We start from the raw sequence: 15,961 nt of genomic DNA, 5'->3' as shown, positions 1-15,961 counted from the left end.
CTGAGATCGCTGAATTCTGAAAGCTGCCAGGATTTCTAGCTAGGTGATGCAGAGCACTTTCAGTAACTTAGGAAAATGTCCATATGTACAAGGCTCTATTTTATACAGTGTCAGAGCAATAGTACATCTTTCTATTCTGATGGACAGCCCCTGCAAAATATTGAGGGGAGGTGTGTCTTATACTTTAGCTGGAGATGCCAGATATTTAGTTTCCAAAAGTGAAGCTTGTGCTCTGTGCCACCTAAAGGGAGAAAAAGCGGGTACACCTTCATGCCAACAATAGAAAACTGGATAGCTAGATTGCACTTGTCCAACAATCATAGATGGATAGGGAATAGATAGAGCTTTGCAAGGCACATAGAGTACAAAGATCAGTCATACTGGAGCCATGCACAACTTTGCCATGCTGGTATCCTCTCGTGCTGCCTGAGATTGACGGGTTGTAGTTCAAAACATCTGGAGGGGTGGCAGAGGTTGCGTTAGCATTACACACTATATCCAACATGTATGATACATACTGCTTTATTATTAAAGGAAAGGTAAAGGGGCCCCTGACCATCAGGTCCAGTCGTGTCCGACTCTGGGGTTGCAGCGCTCATCTCGCTCTATAGGCCGGGGGAGCCAGCGTTTGTCTGCAGACAGCTTCGGGGTCATGTGGCCAGCATGACAAAGCTGCTTCTGGCAAACCAGAGCAGCGCACGGGAACACCGTTTACCTTCCCGCTGTAGTGATCCCTATTTATCTACTTGCACTTTGTGCTTTCAAACTGCTAGGTGGGCAGGAGCTGGGACCAAGCAAGGGGAGCTCACCCCGTTGCAGGGATTCGAACCGCCGACCTTCTGATCAGCAAGCCCTAGACTCTGTGGTTTAACCCACAGCGCCAACTGGGTCCCTACCGCTTTATTATTATCCTTGTGCAATTTCTAACCTGAATGCAGCTGTAAAATTGTGAGGCAAATGTCCACTAAAAACTCCCAAGTGATTACTAATCACCAGCAGAGTCGAGGATAGTAATATGGTATTTCACTGTCGCCTAACCAGATGGTATTATGCCATGGACTATTTTACTATTTGGCTTACAGAACATAGCCAAAGCCAAGTTTATTGAGAAAGTGTTGACTTTCAACACAATGATTTACCACGCAAGAGCTGTATATAATGATTTAATTTTTTTTTAAGAAGGAGAATTGTTTTCTATTAAGAATGAGCAAGGCAAGAGGCACTATAATATGCAAAGCACGTTGTGGTTATATTTATTGCGTTAATGGTTTCCTTACCAGAGCGACCCTATAATTCACTAGATATGGGGATTTCCTTACGGCTGCCAAGATTTGTTTTTGAGGTTAGGTCTTTGTAATTAATTGAGGATGAATAGAGCTGTTTCTTGGCCAAGAAATTCACTCAACTAATGATCAAATACTACTAATTGCATCACAGTTTCACCAAGGGTCAGGTCTCACTAGAATTCCTGCTAATAGCTGTCCAAGATAGACAACAGCTACAGGAGTTTGGAAATCTTATTATATCTCATGATTTTCACACATTTGTGTGAAAATGCATTTGTCAGCATTTGTGCATTTGTGTGAAAATGCATTTGTCAGCAGTCATCCCAAACAATTTCCCCTTCCTTTAGCCCACTAGCTCCATTCCATAATGGTCACTTTTAGTTGATTCCAAAGGGCCATGCATAGCTGTTATTTCTTGTTGTGACTGCTGGATTGTTACAGGACTATACAGAGCGGAATATATCTGAATCACAGTTTCATACAACAGCAGCAAATCTTTCATTTGAGAGATAATACTCCAGAGACAACTTTTTTTGCGCCTTAGACAAGCCAATTAACACTTTAAAAAAATAGTAACAATAAGGAAAGAAAAATGCTGGATGGCTCTGGGTTCTCTAAGACCTCTGACAAAGATCTTCGTACACTTAATGAGAAGTGGTTTGCAAACAAAATTTCAAACATTTTACAAGTGCAAATATCATTCTAAGTGTTACAGCTTTAGAAGGGCCATTGTTTCGCATACTTAATTAGAGCTAAAGATTTCATTGCAAAGTTTTTTATTTTAAAAAAGGTACCAAAGGGACCAATATCAATACGATAAACTTAATCAGCTCCCTTTGTAAGTCATACAACCAACATTGTTCTAGAGGAACTGCTGACACGGTGTAGGAAGTCTCCTAACCATGAATCTTTATCAATGACTTGGATGATGGGCTTGAGGGCATCCTGAGCAAGTTTGCAGATGACACCAAATTGGGAGGGGTGGCTAATACCCCAGAGGACAGGATCACACTTCAAAATGACCTTAACAGATTAGACAACTGGGCCAAAGCAAACAAGATGAATTTTAACAAGGAGAAATGTAAAGTACCACATATATATATATGAAATGCACCAATACAGGATGGGAGACACCTGGCTTGAGAGCAGTACATGTGAAAAGGATCTAGGAGTCTTGGTAGACCACAAACTTGACATGAGTCAACAGTGTGATGCAGCAGCTAAAAAAGCCAATGCAATTCTGGGTTGCATCAATAGGAGTATAGCGTCTAGATCAAGGGAAGTAATAGTACCACTGTATTCTGCTCTGGTCAGACCTCACCTGGAGTACTGTGTCCAGTTCTGGGCACCACAGTTCAAGAAGGATACTGACAAGCTGGAACGTGTCCAGAAGAGGGCAACCAAAATGGTCAAAGGCCTGGAAATGATGCCTTATGAGGACCGGCTTAGGGAGCTGGGTATGTTTAGCCTGGAGAAGAGAAGGTTAAGGGGTGATATGATAGCCATGTTCAAATATATAAAAGGATGTCATATATAGGAGGGAGAAAGGTTGTTTTCTGCTGCTCCAGAGAAGCGGACACGGAGCAATAGATTCAAACTACAAGAAAGAAGATTCCACCTAAACATTAGGAAGAACTTCCTGACAGTAAGAGCTGTTTGGCAGTGGAATTTGCTACCAAGGAGTGTGGTGGAATCTCCTACTTTGGAGGTCTTTAAGCAGAGGCTTGACAGGCATATGTCAAGAATGCTTTGATGGTGTTTCCTGCTCGGCAGGGGGTTGGACTGGATGGCCCTTGTGGTCTCTTCCAACTCTATGCTTCTATGATTCTAAGTGATCAGATTTAGTTATTGCACTTGTACCATAATTTTATTATCAGAACTTCCAATCAGGGATAACTTCATGAAAACATCAGGGATTCAGAACAACTAGCTGCTATGCAGCACCCCAGAGGAACACAAGCTAGTTCAAAATACTTGCCATATGACTCTGGAATACATTTCATTATATTAATCGGCCACTTTGTAGTTGCAGCCACAGCTTTTGTAACTGCAATAATAGCAGAAAATAAAGCAGATGGGCAGCTGCTGCATCCCAACAGATCTGGATTCAGATAATACATTGTCAGTGCAATGTTTTCCTGGGGACACTCAGAGGACATCACTAGGAGACAAAGCTGACCATGTGAACTAGGCCTGTGATTTATATTCATGACAAGGGCCAGCTACTAACATTATTTCCCAATATTAAAGGATACAAACCATAAATCGTGAGCTTCTTGCATAAGGAAATCAGTACTCTCCTAGGAAGCTGTGATTTATATGATGCACTTTAATCAATGTTTGACAAATATTTCATCTCTAGCTACATTTGGATTGTGGGAAGCAGATATTTGTGGTATGTGTGAATAGAAAACTTCCTGCAAAAATGGATGCATTTGGTAGCATGCAGACACTGGCACACTTGGCAAGAGTTTATTCCAGGCAAAGTAGAGTTTCAGTTGAAAAGTAAAGAAAGGAAATGAAGGATTGCAAAATCAGGGGGGGGGGAGAAAGAAAGCCTGATTTGGAAGTATTTATTTTTTATTACATAAACTTAGATCAAGACTCAATATGGGAACATAAACATCAGGAAGAACTTTTTGACAGTAAGAGCTGTTCAACAATGGAACAGACTTCTGAAAGAAGGGGTGGACTCTCCTTCCTTGGAGGTTTTTAAGCAGAGGTTGGATGACCATCTGTCATGTATGATCTAGCTGAGACTGCTGCATTGCAGGGGGTTGGACTAGATGACCCTCGGGACTAGATGACCCTATGATCCTGAAATCTCAAGGTTAGACGATACCCTTTCAATTTGCTGTCCAAGTAAACTGGGACTGTGAGACTTCCCATAAGTGACTGAATCAAGACAAAATAAAAAAATTCCTTCCAGTAGCACCTTAGAGACCAACTAAGTTTGTCATTGGTATGAACTTTCGTGTGCATGCACACTTCTTCAGATACCAAAGCACATACCAATACATGAAAGCTCATACCAATGACAAACTTAGTTGGTCTCTAAGGTGCTACTGGAAGGATTTTTTTAAAAAAAATTTTTTGACTACGGCAGACCAACACGGCTTACCTATCTGTGACTGAATCAAGGTCAGCATAGATTTCATACACAGCAGTTACTGAACAGAGAGAATCCATCCTTTTTTTCTAAGACTCTTTTCCCTTCACACCACTCGAGAATGAAAGATTTGTATCTAATTTAAAGTAGTGTGTTTACTGCTGAGTCTGCTTTATTTACAATCTTCCCTTCAGCTCCTCTGCTAAAAGTGAAATGGCAATTGCTTTTAAAACGACCCATTTTCATGGCGCTTCTATGTTAACATTGTACTGCAAATATCAAAAGTAGAAAAAAAAGCTTTACTGAGTCCAACTTGGTGAACTGAATGTCCCTACATTGTTAAGAGTATTTCTTTCTATTTATCTTCTTAGAATTTATTCATCTTCCTCAAAGGTCTTCAGTTGCTAAATTACTAATCAACTGCAGATTTCCAATTAATGAAGTAATAATAAGTTGTTGAAGGAACAACAACATGATTTTAAGCTCATACAAAAAGCTGAGATGCCATATGAACTTATAAATATAAGCATTATATTGATAATGAATTTTAATTATCTGTAGAACCTTATCTGTAGAAAGATTGCTGAGTTAAATCATTTCTATAGTTTAAAAAAAATAAATTATGAGTTCTGACTCATAGTAATGTTAAGTTGCGGTTCTTACTTTGAAGTGAGTATAATTCATATCACTGATACTGGGACTGCATAGACATAATGCTTTTAAACAACATTCAAATCACACATTTCCCCCTCCAAAGAATTCTGGGCACCGTAGTTTGTTAAGTGTGGCTGTGAACTACATTGCCCAGAATTCTTGGGAGTGTGTGTGTGCTTTGAATGTGCATAGCTTGGGTAAAGGGAGATTCTACCCAAAGGGCTTCCTATAGCTGAGTTGAGACTATGGTATTAAGTCTGCCAATAAATCTTCCTTCTCCTGTAGGAAATTGTAGCGGATGCCTCCTTCCCACTAGCCCAGGTGCTCTGCTCCTTGTTCGAATTCCTTCTGTAAAGGAGGAACCACTCATTGGTTCGTTGCTGGGCCTTTTCCTATTGGGCACCTCTTCTCTCAGTCAGGTTCCTTTGCCCCTCCTCATCCTGCCAGTGTCTACCTGCTTAGTTTGGACACTCTCCTCTGTTTAACTCAGGGGTCAGCAAACTTTTTCAGCAGGGCCTGTTCCCTGTCCCTCAGACCTTCTGGGGGGCCGGACTATATTTTGATGAAAGAAGAACTAATTCCTATGCCCCACAAATAACCCAGAGATGCATTTTAAATAAAAGGACACATTCCTAAATCCGCGGGCCGGATTTAGAAGGCAATTGGGCCGGATCCGGCCCCCAGGCCTTAGTTTGCCTACCCATGGTTTAAGTCTCCCTTTGTTTGCAATATCTTGGTCCGATAAGGGGACCTTTCTATTACTGCATGAGGCAGTAGAGGGTTTCAAGTCCCCACCCCCCTTTTATCTGTACATAAGTTTACCAATGTTTCATCAGGTAGTGTCCTCCCTGTTGTACCATTGTATATGGAGCAGAACCCTGCTCATTGCAGCTTTGTTGCTTAAAGCAGATGTTTTCATTTAAGAGAAAGGGAAAAATGATAAACCCACAGGTACCTTGTGTACTGACGGTAAACCCCACTGAATGCCCATTCCCCAAATAATCAGATGTTGCATTTCCACCATGGAGATGGTTGAAAATCCTTGCTCCAGCAAAATCTGGGGGGGTCCACAGGTTTCCCAGCCTTTATCTAACGCAATCGTTGGACTAGTGGGGTGTTTTGAAAATATTGTTACCTATGCACCAGCTTTAAGCAGAAGGTTCTAAGCAGCTAAAAAAGAGAGAAAAGCGACAAATAGCACAACCCCAACTCTTTTCATTTAGACTGAGATGTGAAAGAACGCAGGCTGTGCTTTAGGTTGTCTGTTAAAATTTGTGGGAAAGTGAATCTAATTTTCTCTGTCTGCTTTGGTTTCAGAAAAGGTTTTTAGGCACCTCCTTTGGAAGCAAAACTGAGACTATTTCCTAAAAGATGATGACATTTTTGTGCTGTCTTGTCTAGTGAAGTGGAGCAAAACTCCTGCCAGGGGAAACTTATTTTGTTGTTTCTATAAACTGCATGGCCATTGGGGAGTTTTGTTTGGCCTGCCACAACTAACTGTTTTATAATTCTGCCTCAGTGAGGGAAATGGTTGAAGAAAGATACAATGGTTGAAGAAAGATACAAGGTACAAGATTTCTATGAAACCCTACTCCACAATTTTCTCATATATTTTCACAGACAGCTTGGTGTCCTAAGCATGCACCTATTCCTTGTAGGAGTAAAAAACAAACAAACCAATATTGAAAGGTTGATCCTCTTGAGTAGAAAACAACCATGTGTATTATTAAAAGCCCCTCTGCAACTCAAATCCTAGATGCATTATTTAAACACAGATATTGATTAATTCAAATGAACCACTTAGTAAAAGCGGAGAAGATCTTATATTATCTTATTCTTGACCTCCATTAGCTTTCCTATCAGAACTTGATTGAAACCTGTTCAACAGTTAGTACATATGGTTTATACATTCTGTTTATACATTTTGATAGATTTATTTTCAAACTGGCCTTAATTAATGTATTATTAACCATGTTGCTTTTCTACATGACGTATGTGCTTCATTGGAAACAGAATTTCCATAATTTCCCTTTTATCTGAAATTTTAATATTTGCAGTATGCATTTGATCAGACCCACAGTGAACTACTACTTCAACAAATGCTTTCTGAGCAAAAGGTCAGACATACCTCTCATAGGACTAGCCGTTGCAAACCCAATGCTTTCTTATGTTCTGTGGTAAGCTTATAAAAATGTGCCTTCCCACTGTAAATAAAATACTGTTTCTCAGGTCAGGTTCAGAACTTCCGGCGCCGTACACACATATGAGAATATGACCGTAATAATTTATCTTTAACACATCTAGAACTGCAGAACTCAGAAGCCAAACAGGAACTTGCAGTATGCCAATTAAATGTTTGGAGTCAGAAATTTGTACCAGCTTAATTATAATTTGCCAATCTAGTAATGCTTCAAAGATGTCTAATATTTCACATTCCTTGATCATAATTAAGTAAGACAGATGGTATGCAGTTAAACACAAGAGTCATCGTAGTAATACAACGAAACATCAATGGTAATATTTAGAAGCCAAACTTGTACTCTGCAAAGTCAGAAAATGTTTAAGCAGAAGCATAAATTGCATTGATATGATCCCATACAAGGCTAGAATAAATCATTGCTTGTTTTTTTTTTAAAAAAGACATAATATTATAGAAAGTGCAACTGACTACCAACAGATATTTTCCCCTCAAACAATCTAATGTATATTGAAGCCCTATTCTGACAATATTGAGATGGTGATATCATAAGGGCAGTGGTTTTTTCTGAGGAAGTAACTTTTCAGGTTTTAAAGCAGAGGGTGCTTTCACAAATGGCTCTATATGTGAAAATAGATGCTTTATAATGGTGCTAAAGTCCACCATGTAAGGCCTTTACTATGAAAAAAAGTTGAGAATTAGTCTTAAGACAAGTAATAACCTGTAGTTCTCGAGTGAACATATGATGACAAAGACACAAAACCCACATTCATTAAATACCACTAACATAGCCTAGATCTGCCATGGCAGTGGAAGATGGCATTAAAAATTAGATCGCAATGGTGACAGCACTCTATGCTGTAGTTACCAAAGAGTCACAAACATAACGCAGGGAATTTCACAGTGAATTATATACCATTGAAATTCAGCTATAATCTGGCAAAATGAACAAAGTAAATGCTCTTTTGGAGGTATGAAAGTATGACTTAATATACCTTAAAAGTCCATGTATGGGTAAAACAAAAATTCAGTACATTTGGTTCAAAGTCAACAAACCATGCATCACTCAGTTGGTCAAACTAAAACAGAATCATCAGGAAAATTGGCTTCTGTACTTGCGATACTCACAGCCTTCCCAAATATTTTAAACTACAAATCTCATCAACACTGACCATTGGCAGTTATAGCCCCCAAACAGCAATTGTGCTCTTCAATTTGACTGCTCTTCTACTTTTAGTTAACTTCCCATAACTATTACTTGTAAACAGAATAAATGCAAACTACGGAAAGAAAATGACACCTTGCTTTTAATCAAAGATCAGTTATAATATTAAATACAATAGAATCAATGCAAATGTGTCACTATTATAACCTAACCTCAGACATATCTGCGCAAAAACACAGTGCAATGTCATCTCTAGTTTTAGTTTTAATTGTCGTCTGTGTCTTAATGTTTGATGAAAGCATTAACATCAGCACTTCCAGAATGCAACTTACCCAGCTGTGTCTCCTGAACTGTCAGTTTACTCTCTGAAGGATATAAAAGCTTTGGTGGTTTTTCTGTTAGTGGTGCTGCAGGGAGAAAAAAAGAAGCATGGTCATTCTGAATATTCCTGAATAAGAATATTTTGACACCTAAAATCAGGATATACTTTAAATAAACAGAACAGGAGTCCCCTAGCTCCCCCCCAGTGTTTTTCTGAAACAGTAGTAACAACTGCTTTGATTTCAACAACATTTTCATTGGCACATGTCTTGTGCACTTACACCGTTATTGTCCCACTCCGAACAAACAAGTTTGGTAGGGTTTTGCAGTGTTTCATACACTATGAATCTTACATGCAGAGAAGGAATGACAGAAAAAGCCAGGGAGGGAGGGGAAATAGGGAAAGCAGGTTGGGACAAAAGCAAATGGATTTGTACAGCGAGGAGTTAAGAAGGAATAAAATTGTGGCGAAGGCTCAGAGTTGATATACCCCACCCATCTGGCTGGGTTTCCCCAGCCACTCTGGGCGGCTTCCAACAGAAGTATTAAAATACAATAATCTATTAAACATTAAAAGCTTCCCTAAATTACTACTATATGGAATTACAGCATGAGGGTATGCATTTGTGAGAAAGGGAAAAAAGGAGTGATTTTAGTAAAGGCATTCCAAATAGATTAAGATGAATAATAAACAGGAGTGAGGAAGAGCTGCTGTAGTTTGAGAAAGGAAAATAAACTACCCATTTGAGATGAGCAGCTTCTCTAAAAACACATTGTTAATGATAGCTTTACAGTTACCCATATAAATGTATTGTATTTATACCCCACCCTTCCTCCCTGAAGAGCCTAGGCCAGCATGTAGCAGGGGCCCAGTAGTGGACTTTGGGTCCTTAAATTCCCATGGTGCCCTGTGTGATGCTAAAATTCGTCACCCCCTGCCTCTCACGCTCCATTTTGCAGCATTGTTGTGGCGCCCCCTGCAGCACGGCTCCCAGTGCCACTGCAGTGGTCGCGCCACCCTAAAACTGCCTCAGCTGTGCCAGACATTGCAGAGAAGCTCTGAAAGAAATCCAAGCATGAAAGACTCATCCTTTCCTTTTCTTTTTCCAGCACTTAATGTCTAAGTTGGGAGCTGCTGAAGCTTAAGTCTTTCTGAAAGTCACACCTTCTATGAAAACTGAAATTTATCAGGGATAAACTGCATGAATCTTCACTGTGCATACAATAATAAAGTGGGACCTGCCATAAAATGTTGCAGTATAGAATAGTATTAGGGCAAAGTATTCAGCCAGAGGGTTCCCCCGTCCCCATGTTTTTGTTGGTAGGAAGAGTGGCTCCTAAAGACTGTAACAATCTTTAGCAGTGGTGGCAAATTCTTATAATGCAGGCTTTCTTAAATTCGGTCCTCCAGATGTTTTTGGCCTACAACTCCCATGGTCCCTAGCTAGCAGGACCAGTGGTCAGGAATGATGGGAATTGTAGTCTCAAAACATCTGGAGGGCCGAGGGTGAGGAAGCCTGTTATAATGTGTGGTGGGGATGTGTCTCCATTCCCAAGGTATGGGAAAGCTTATGTTTCTGTGTTTCTCTCCTTCCCCCTTAAGACACACACAAAAGCATTGCCGTCACTTTAAGCTATGGTTGAACTCCCTGGCAACATTCCTTTCTCCTTTCAAAATGCCTATAAATGAAGGATGCTATGTCATGATACGGTTTTGTTGCCAGGGGCTTAATTGGTGATGGTCCTGTTGAGAGACGGCTGCCACCAGTGGGTAGCTGGAATGGACAAAATAGAATGAAGGAAAAATATTCAGAAGGCAGTAGATGAGCATCTACAGGTATGCAAAAATGTTTTCTTTTATCTATGTGTAACAATACATATGAGAAATCATTTAATAGCACTAGATAATGGGCTGTCTTTAATTTGAAATAGACATGCCTTGCTTTAATTACCTTTGCTCCGACTACTTTTCACAAAGTGCCCACTTAAAATTAAAATCAAGGATGGTTGAGGACTTTGGTCTACTCCATAATTTGGCACCAAGTCTCTTTTTTATTCAGCCAAACCAGCAGTTTAAACAGAACATAGATCTATGGTTTAGTTCAGGGGTAGGCAACCTCATGCCCGTGGGCCAGATGCGGCCCAATCACCTTCTCAATCCGGCCCACGGATGGTCTGGGAATCAGCATGTTTTTACATGAGTAGAATGTGTGCTTTTATTTAAAATGCATCTCTGGGTTATTTGTGGAGATAGGAATTCGTTTATTTTTTCCCTTCAAAATATAGTCCGGCCCACCAATGATGTGAGGATGGTGGACTGGCCCATGGCTGAAAAAGGTTGCTGACCCCTGGTTTAGTCCATATATCTTAAGTACCTTTCCAAACACAGGATCAATCATTCTATGGGCTGCTTCCCATTTCTTAAAAATCCTCTAAAAGCTGCTTGAAGCATCTTCAGAACAAAGCACCTCCACCGTGCTGCATATAAATGCTTTCAGAAAGAGTGCAGGAAGTTGAGCATATTTTTTAAAGATGTGGAGTTGCCGATGAGAAAAGCCCCCCCCCTAGTCGGACGGAAGGAGTTCTGGACGCGTTCGGAGGATTTATGAGCTGTGACGCACTTTAAATTGGAGCAGCGACCTGAAGCTAAGTTCAGCTATAGGGCAAGGAGATCCATTAATTTACCAAGAGTTTATGGTTTGATGTTTGGGTCTCCTGCCTGGAAAAGCTGTAAATTCTATAAAGATCGTAAATCTTCATGGCTATGAGAGAAAACGAAAGTGATTTGAGCTTTTTAAGATGGCGCTGCTTCGAGCTGCTTCGACGCAACAGGGAGCTCCACTAAGAAGATTTATGGGGAGGCTGGACTGATTAACTCACACAGGAGAAAGAACATCTGTGAAACTTTGTTTGATATTTATCTCAGCAGCTGGGAAACAATCGGATGAAAGTGGAAAACATCTATGTGACTGTAAGGGGAAGATCTGGATTATTATGAACTTGGAGGACGATTTGAACTTTAGAAAAAAGACGGCAGTGGACGGTTGCGAGGAATTCCCAATTTCTTGAAGCATGGGAACCCAAATAAAAAATTCTTTAGATGATTTGGCATAACATTCGGTTTGATTGATATATATATGTGTATAATTTGAAATATTGAATGTGATATAATTGGTTTTAATTGGAAAATTAATAAAAATATTTTTTAAAAAAAAAAACAGAAAGAGTGCAGGAAGTGGCTGCAGTGCATATCCCTGCTGAGGCATGTGCAGAGTGCCCATTCAACATGCCACCAGAGTGTGCCAATGGAACAGAAAAACGCCAGACAGTTCTAGTTAGGCTCAGTCCCTTTACTGACAGTATAATGCAGTTCCATAACTTACAGGTTACGCACAGTTGTAGTATACAGCAAACAGTCTTTCCATCAGCATACAGCCTCCTTGCGGTGTTCCAACACAGACTAGACTCTGGCCAAGGGTAGGCACCAAAAGCAAACTTGCTTCAAACACAAGAGTCACTCTCACAGGCTTGTTGACTCACTCTCACATGATTAACTAGTTGCAGGTGCGGACAAGCATACCCAATTAACCAGCACAACTAATTTAACCTATTTGTGTCATTTTTCTCTGCACCCAGAAGCCCTTATACATTAACAATCCCATCCTGTGTAGTTGTGTATACAGTGGTAAATTCAGATGCTCCCCTGTAGTCATGTGAGGACCCTATACATATAAAAAAAAACCTCATACAGAGGGCTTTTGTCTTACTTACAAAGATATGTATTCTTCCATGTAAACATTTCCTCATCTCCTTCTCCTTCACTATTTCCAACTACTGTACGTTATTTGTTTGGAAGGGTTGGTTGATTGGAGAAAATATTAAATCACCTAGATATGATTCTTTTTCTTAAACACACACACACACACACTAATTTGACTGCTACCTTATCAGTAGTTCGTCATATCTTCTATTTAGAGACTCTAAGTTCTCAACACAGAGACATCTTTCAGAGAATGTCCACTATGCCATTTAAATGTAGATTTGCCTTTTTTTGTCAAGCTCAGCTCAATTATTCCTTATCAGATAGCATTTCTACAGCCACTGTTCTAAATCTCTTAAGTCGCTTCAAAGGAGACCTTCTGTCAAAGGTAAAGCAACTGCTGGAGTAATCCTAGTACAAAGGACATGTAGGATAGGGAACAACAAATTCCATTTATTTAACAAACTGATACATTACTTACCTGAGGCCTTGGACCTCAGGTGGCAGCTTTATGTGTGAAAAATAATAGACTTTTTAAACTGCACAGGGATTAGGGATGTTAGCCTCACAATACTCTTTTGGTGTGTGAGGTACAACATATCTGTAGCATCAGCCTGCTTTACAGCAGCCCTGTCATTGCAAGGGAAACCAGGCTATGAAGTAGTTGCTTGAGGTCCTGTTTCTATGGTCCCAGACCTTGATGCTCAAGATCTTACTGAGTTCCAGCATATATACAGCAGAATACCTGCCTTCTGGCTTGCTGTAGCTACTCCATTCCATAAAAGGCCTTGTGAAACTGGCATAAGTATACAGATATAGATTGGCTTGATAAAAAAATGCCGCTTTATCTTCTATTGACATTTTATTTTTAATAGATTCAATATTTAACATACAAAACACCCCATTGCTTCAAACAGACCAGTCCGGTTTATTACCTGCTCTCAGAGGAATCCATGTATCTAAATAACTAATTATACATCTGCACTCAGCATTCATTTGTTAATGTGATGCCTCTACATTCTTTCATCTATTCAATTGTTTTAAGCACCACAGACGCATCTCAGAAAGCCCTCGGGGCTCATGGGAACTGGAGTACAACACTATTTGAGAGGCCACAGGTTGGCCAGCCCTGCCATAGATTAAACATAGATTTAGCCTCCCATCTACCTTTCTCCAAGTCTGGAAGGAAAAGGAATGGGTGGTGAGAACAGTTAGGATTCATATAAATTATGGGTAGGATTAATATATTAAGTCCTGTCAGGAAAACCCCTTGTGCAAGTGGGCTACTCCCTTCTCCCTCCATGTACCCTCCCAAAATTGGATTTGGGGGTTCAGGAGGAACCCTATAACAGTGTGCAGTGGAGGGGAGATTGCTCTAGCTGGCAAGCCTAAATGCTTGCTGTGACAGAAATATCACCTATATATACAGTATATGCATATTCATTTAAAATAAATGAATTTATTTGAATAGAGGGAGTCTTGCACAGTTGAAAGCACATAACTCTTAACAGTAGCAATCATGTGCATAATTAATGTGTCAAGAGAGCACTATAAAGTAGAGCACAATGCAATTTGCTCTTCTTTCAGTTTGTTGTTGTTTGTTGTTTAGTCGTTTAGTCGTGTCCGACTCTTCGTGACCCCATGGACCAGAGCACGCCAGGCACTCCTGTCTTGCACTGCCTCCCGCAGTTTGGTCAAACTCATGTTGGTAGCTTCGAGAACACTGTCCAACCATCTTGTCCTCTGTCGTCCCCTTCTCCTAGTGCCCTCAATCTTTCCCAACATCAGGGTCTTTTCCAAGGATTCTTCTCTTCTCATGAGGTGGCCAAAGTATTGGAGCCTCAGCTTCACGATCTGTCCTTCCAGGGAGCACTCAGGGCTGATTTCCTTAAGAATGGATAGGTTTGATCTTCTTGCAGTCCATGGGACTCTCAAGAGTCTCCTCCAGCACCATAATTCAAAAGCATCAATTCTTCGGCGATCAGCCTTCTTTATGGTCCAACTCTCACTTCCATACATCACTACTGGGAAAACCATAGCTTTAACTATACGGACCTTTGTCGGCAAGGTGATGTCTCTGCTTTTTAAGATGCTGTCTAGGTTTGTCATTGCTTTTCTCCCAAGAAGCAGGCGTCTTTTAATTTCGTGACTGCTGTCACCATCTGCAGTGATCAAGGAGCCCAAGAAAGTAAAATCTCTCACTGCCTCCATTTCTTCCCCTTCTATTTGCCAGGAGGTGATGGGACCAGTGGCCATGATCTTGGTTTTTTTGATGTTGAGCTTCAGACCATATTTTGCGCTCTCCTCTTTCACCCTCATTAAAAGGTTCTTTAATTCCTCCTCGCTTTCTGCCATCAAGGTTGTGTCATCTGCATATCTGAGGTTGTTGATATTTCTTCCGGCAATCTTAATTCCGGCTTGGGATTCATCTAGTCCAGCCTTTCGCATGATGAATTCTGCATATAAGTTAAATAAGCAGGGAGACAATATACAACCTTGTCGTACTCCTTTCCCAATTTTGAACCAATCAGTTGTTCCATATCCAGTTCTAACTGTAGCTTCTTGTCCCACATAGAGATTTCTCAGGAGACAGATGAGGTGATCAGGCACTCCCATTTCTTTAAGAACTTGCCATAGTTTGCTGTGGTCGACACAGTCAAAGGCTTTTGCATAGTCAATGAAGCAAAAGTAGACGTTTTTCTGGAACTCTCTAGCTTTCTCCATAATCCAGCGCATGTTTGCTATTTGGTCTCTGGTTCCTCTGCCCTTTCGAAATCCAGCTTGCACTTCTGGGAGTTCTCGGTCCACATACTGCCTAAGCCTGCCTTGTAGAATTTTAAGCATAACCTTGCTAGCGTGTGAAATGAGCGCAATTGTGCGGTAGTTGCAGCATTCTTTGGCACTGCCCTTCTTTGGAATTGGGATGTAGACTGATCTTCTCCAATCCTCTGGCCATTGCTGAGTTTTCCAAACTTGCTGGCATATTGGGTGTAGCACCTTAACAGCATCATCTTTTAAAATTTTAAACAGTTCAGCTGGAATATCATCACTTCCACTGGCCTTGTTATTAGCAATGCTTTCTAAGGCCCATTTGACTTCACTCTCCAAGATGTCTGGCTCAAGGTCAGCAACCACACTACCTGAGGTGTACGAGATCTCCATATCTTTCTGGTATAATTCCTCTGTGTATTCTTGCCACCTCTTCTTGATGTCTTCTGCTTCTGTTAGGTCCTTACCACTTTTGTCCTTGATTATGGTAATCTTTGTACGAAATGTTCCTTTCATATCTCCAATTTTCTTGAACAGATCTCTGGTTTTCCCCATTCTATTGTTTTCCTCTATTTCTTTGCATTGCTCATTTAAGAAGACCCTCTTGTCTCTCCTTGCTGTTTTTTGGAAATCTGCATTCAGTTTCCTGTATCTTTCCCTATCTCCCTTGCATTTTGCTTGCCTCCTCTCCTCCGCTATT

General features: G+C 40.5%; 1 protein-coding gene across 1 annotated transcript in view; it reads right to left on the bottom strand.

Moving 5' to 3' along the window:
* Positions 1-15,961, bottom strand: part of IL1RAPL1 (interleukin 1 receptor accessory protein like 1) — a 543,875-nt gene that overhangs the window by 146,153 nt on the left and 381,761 nt on the right. The window contains exon 5 of the mRNA XM_088668723.1: positions 8,744-8,818. Within this exon, the coding sequence (XP_088524849.1) occupies positions 8,744-8,818 (75 nt within the window). The remainder of the gene's footprint in view (positions 1-8,743; positions 8,819-15,961) is intronic.

Source organism: Zootoca vivipara, chromosome 4 (assembly GCF_965207765.1).
Source record: "Zootoca vivipara chromosome 4, rZooViv2.hap1.1, whole genome shotgun sequence".
Lineage (NCBI taxonomy): Eukaryota > Metazoa > Chordata > Lepidosauria > Squamata > Lacertidae > Zootoca > Zootoca vivipara.
The sequence above is the reverse complement of the archived record's forward strand: the minus strand, read 5'-3'. Positions and strand labels throughout refer to the sequence as shown.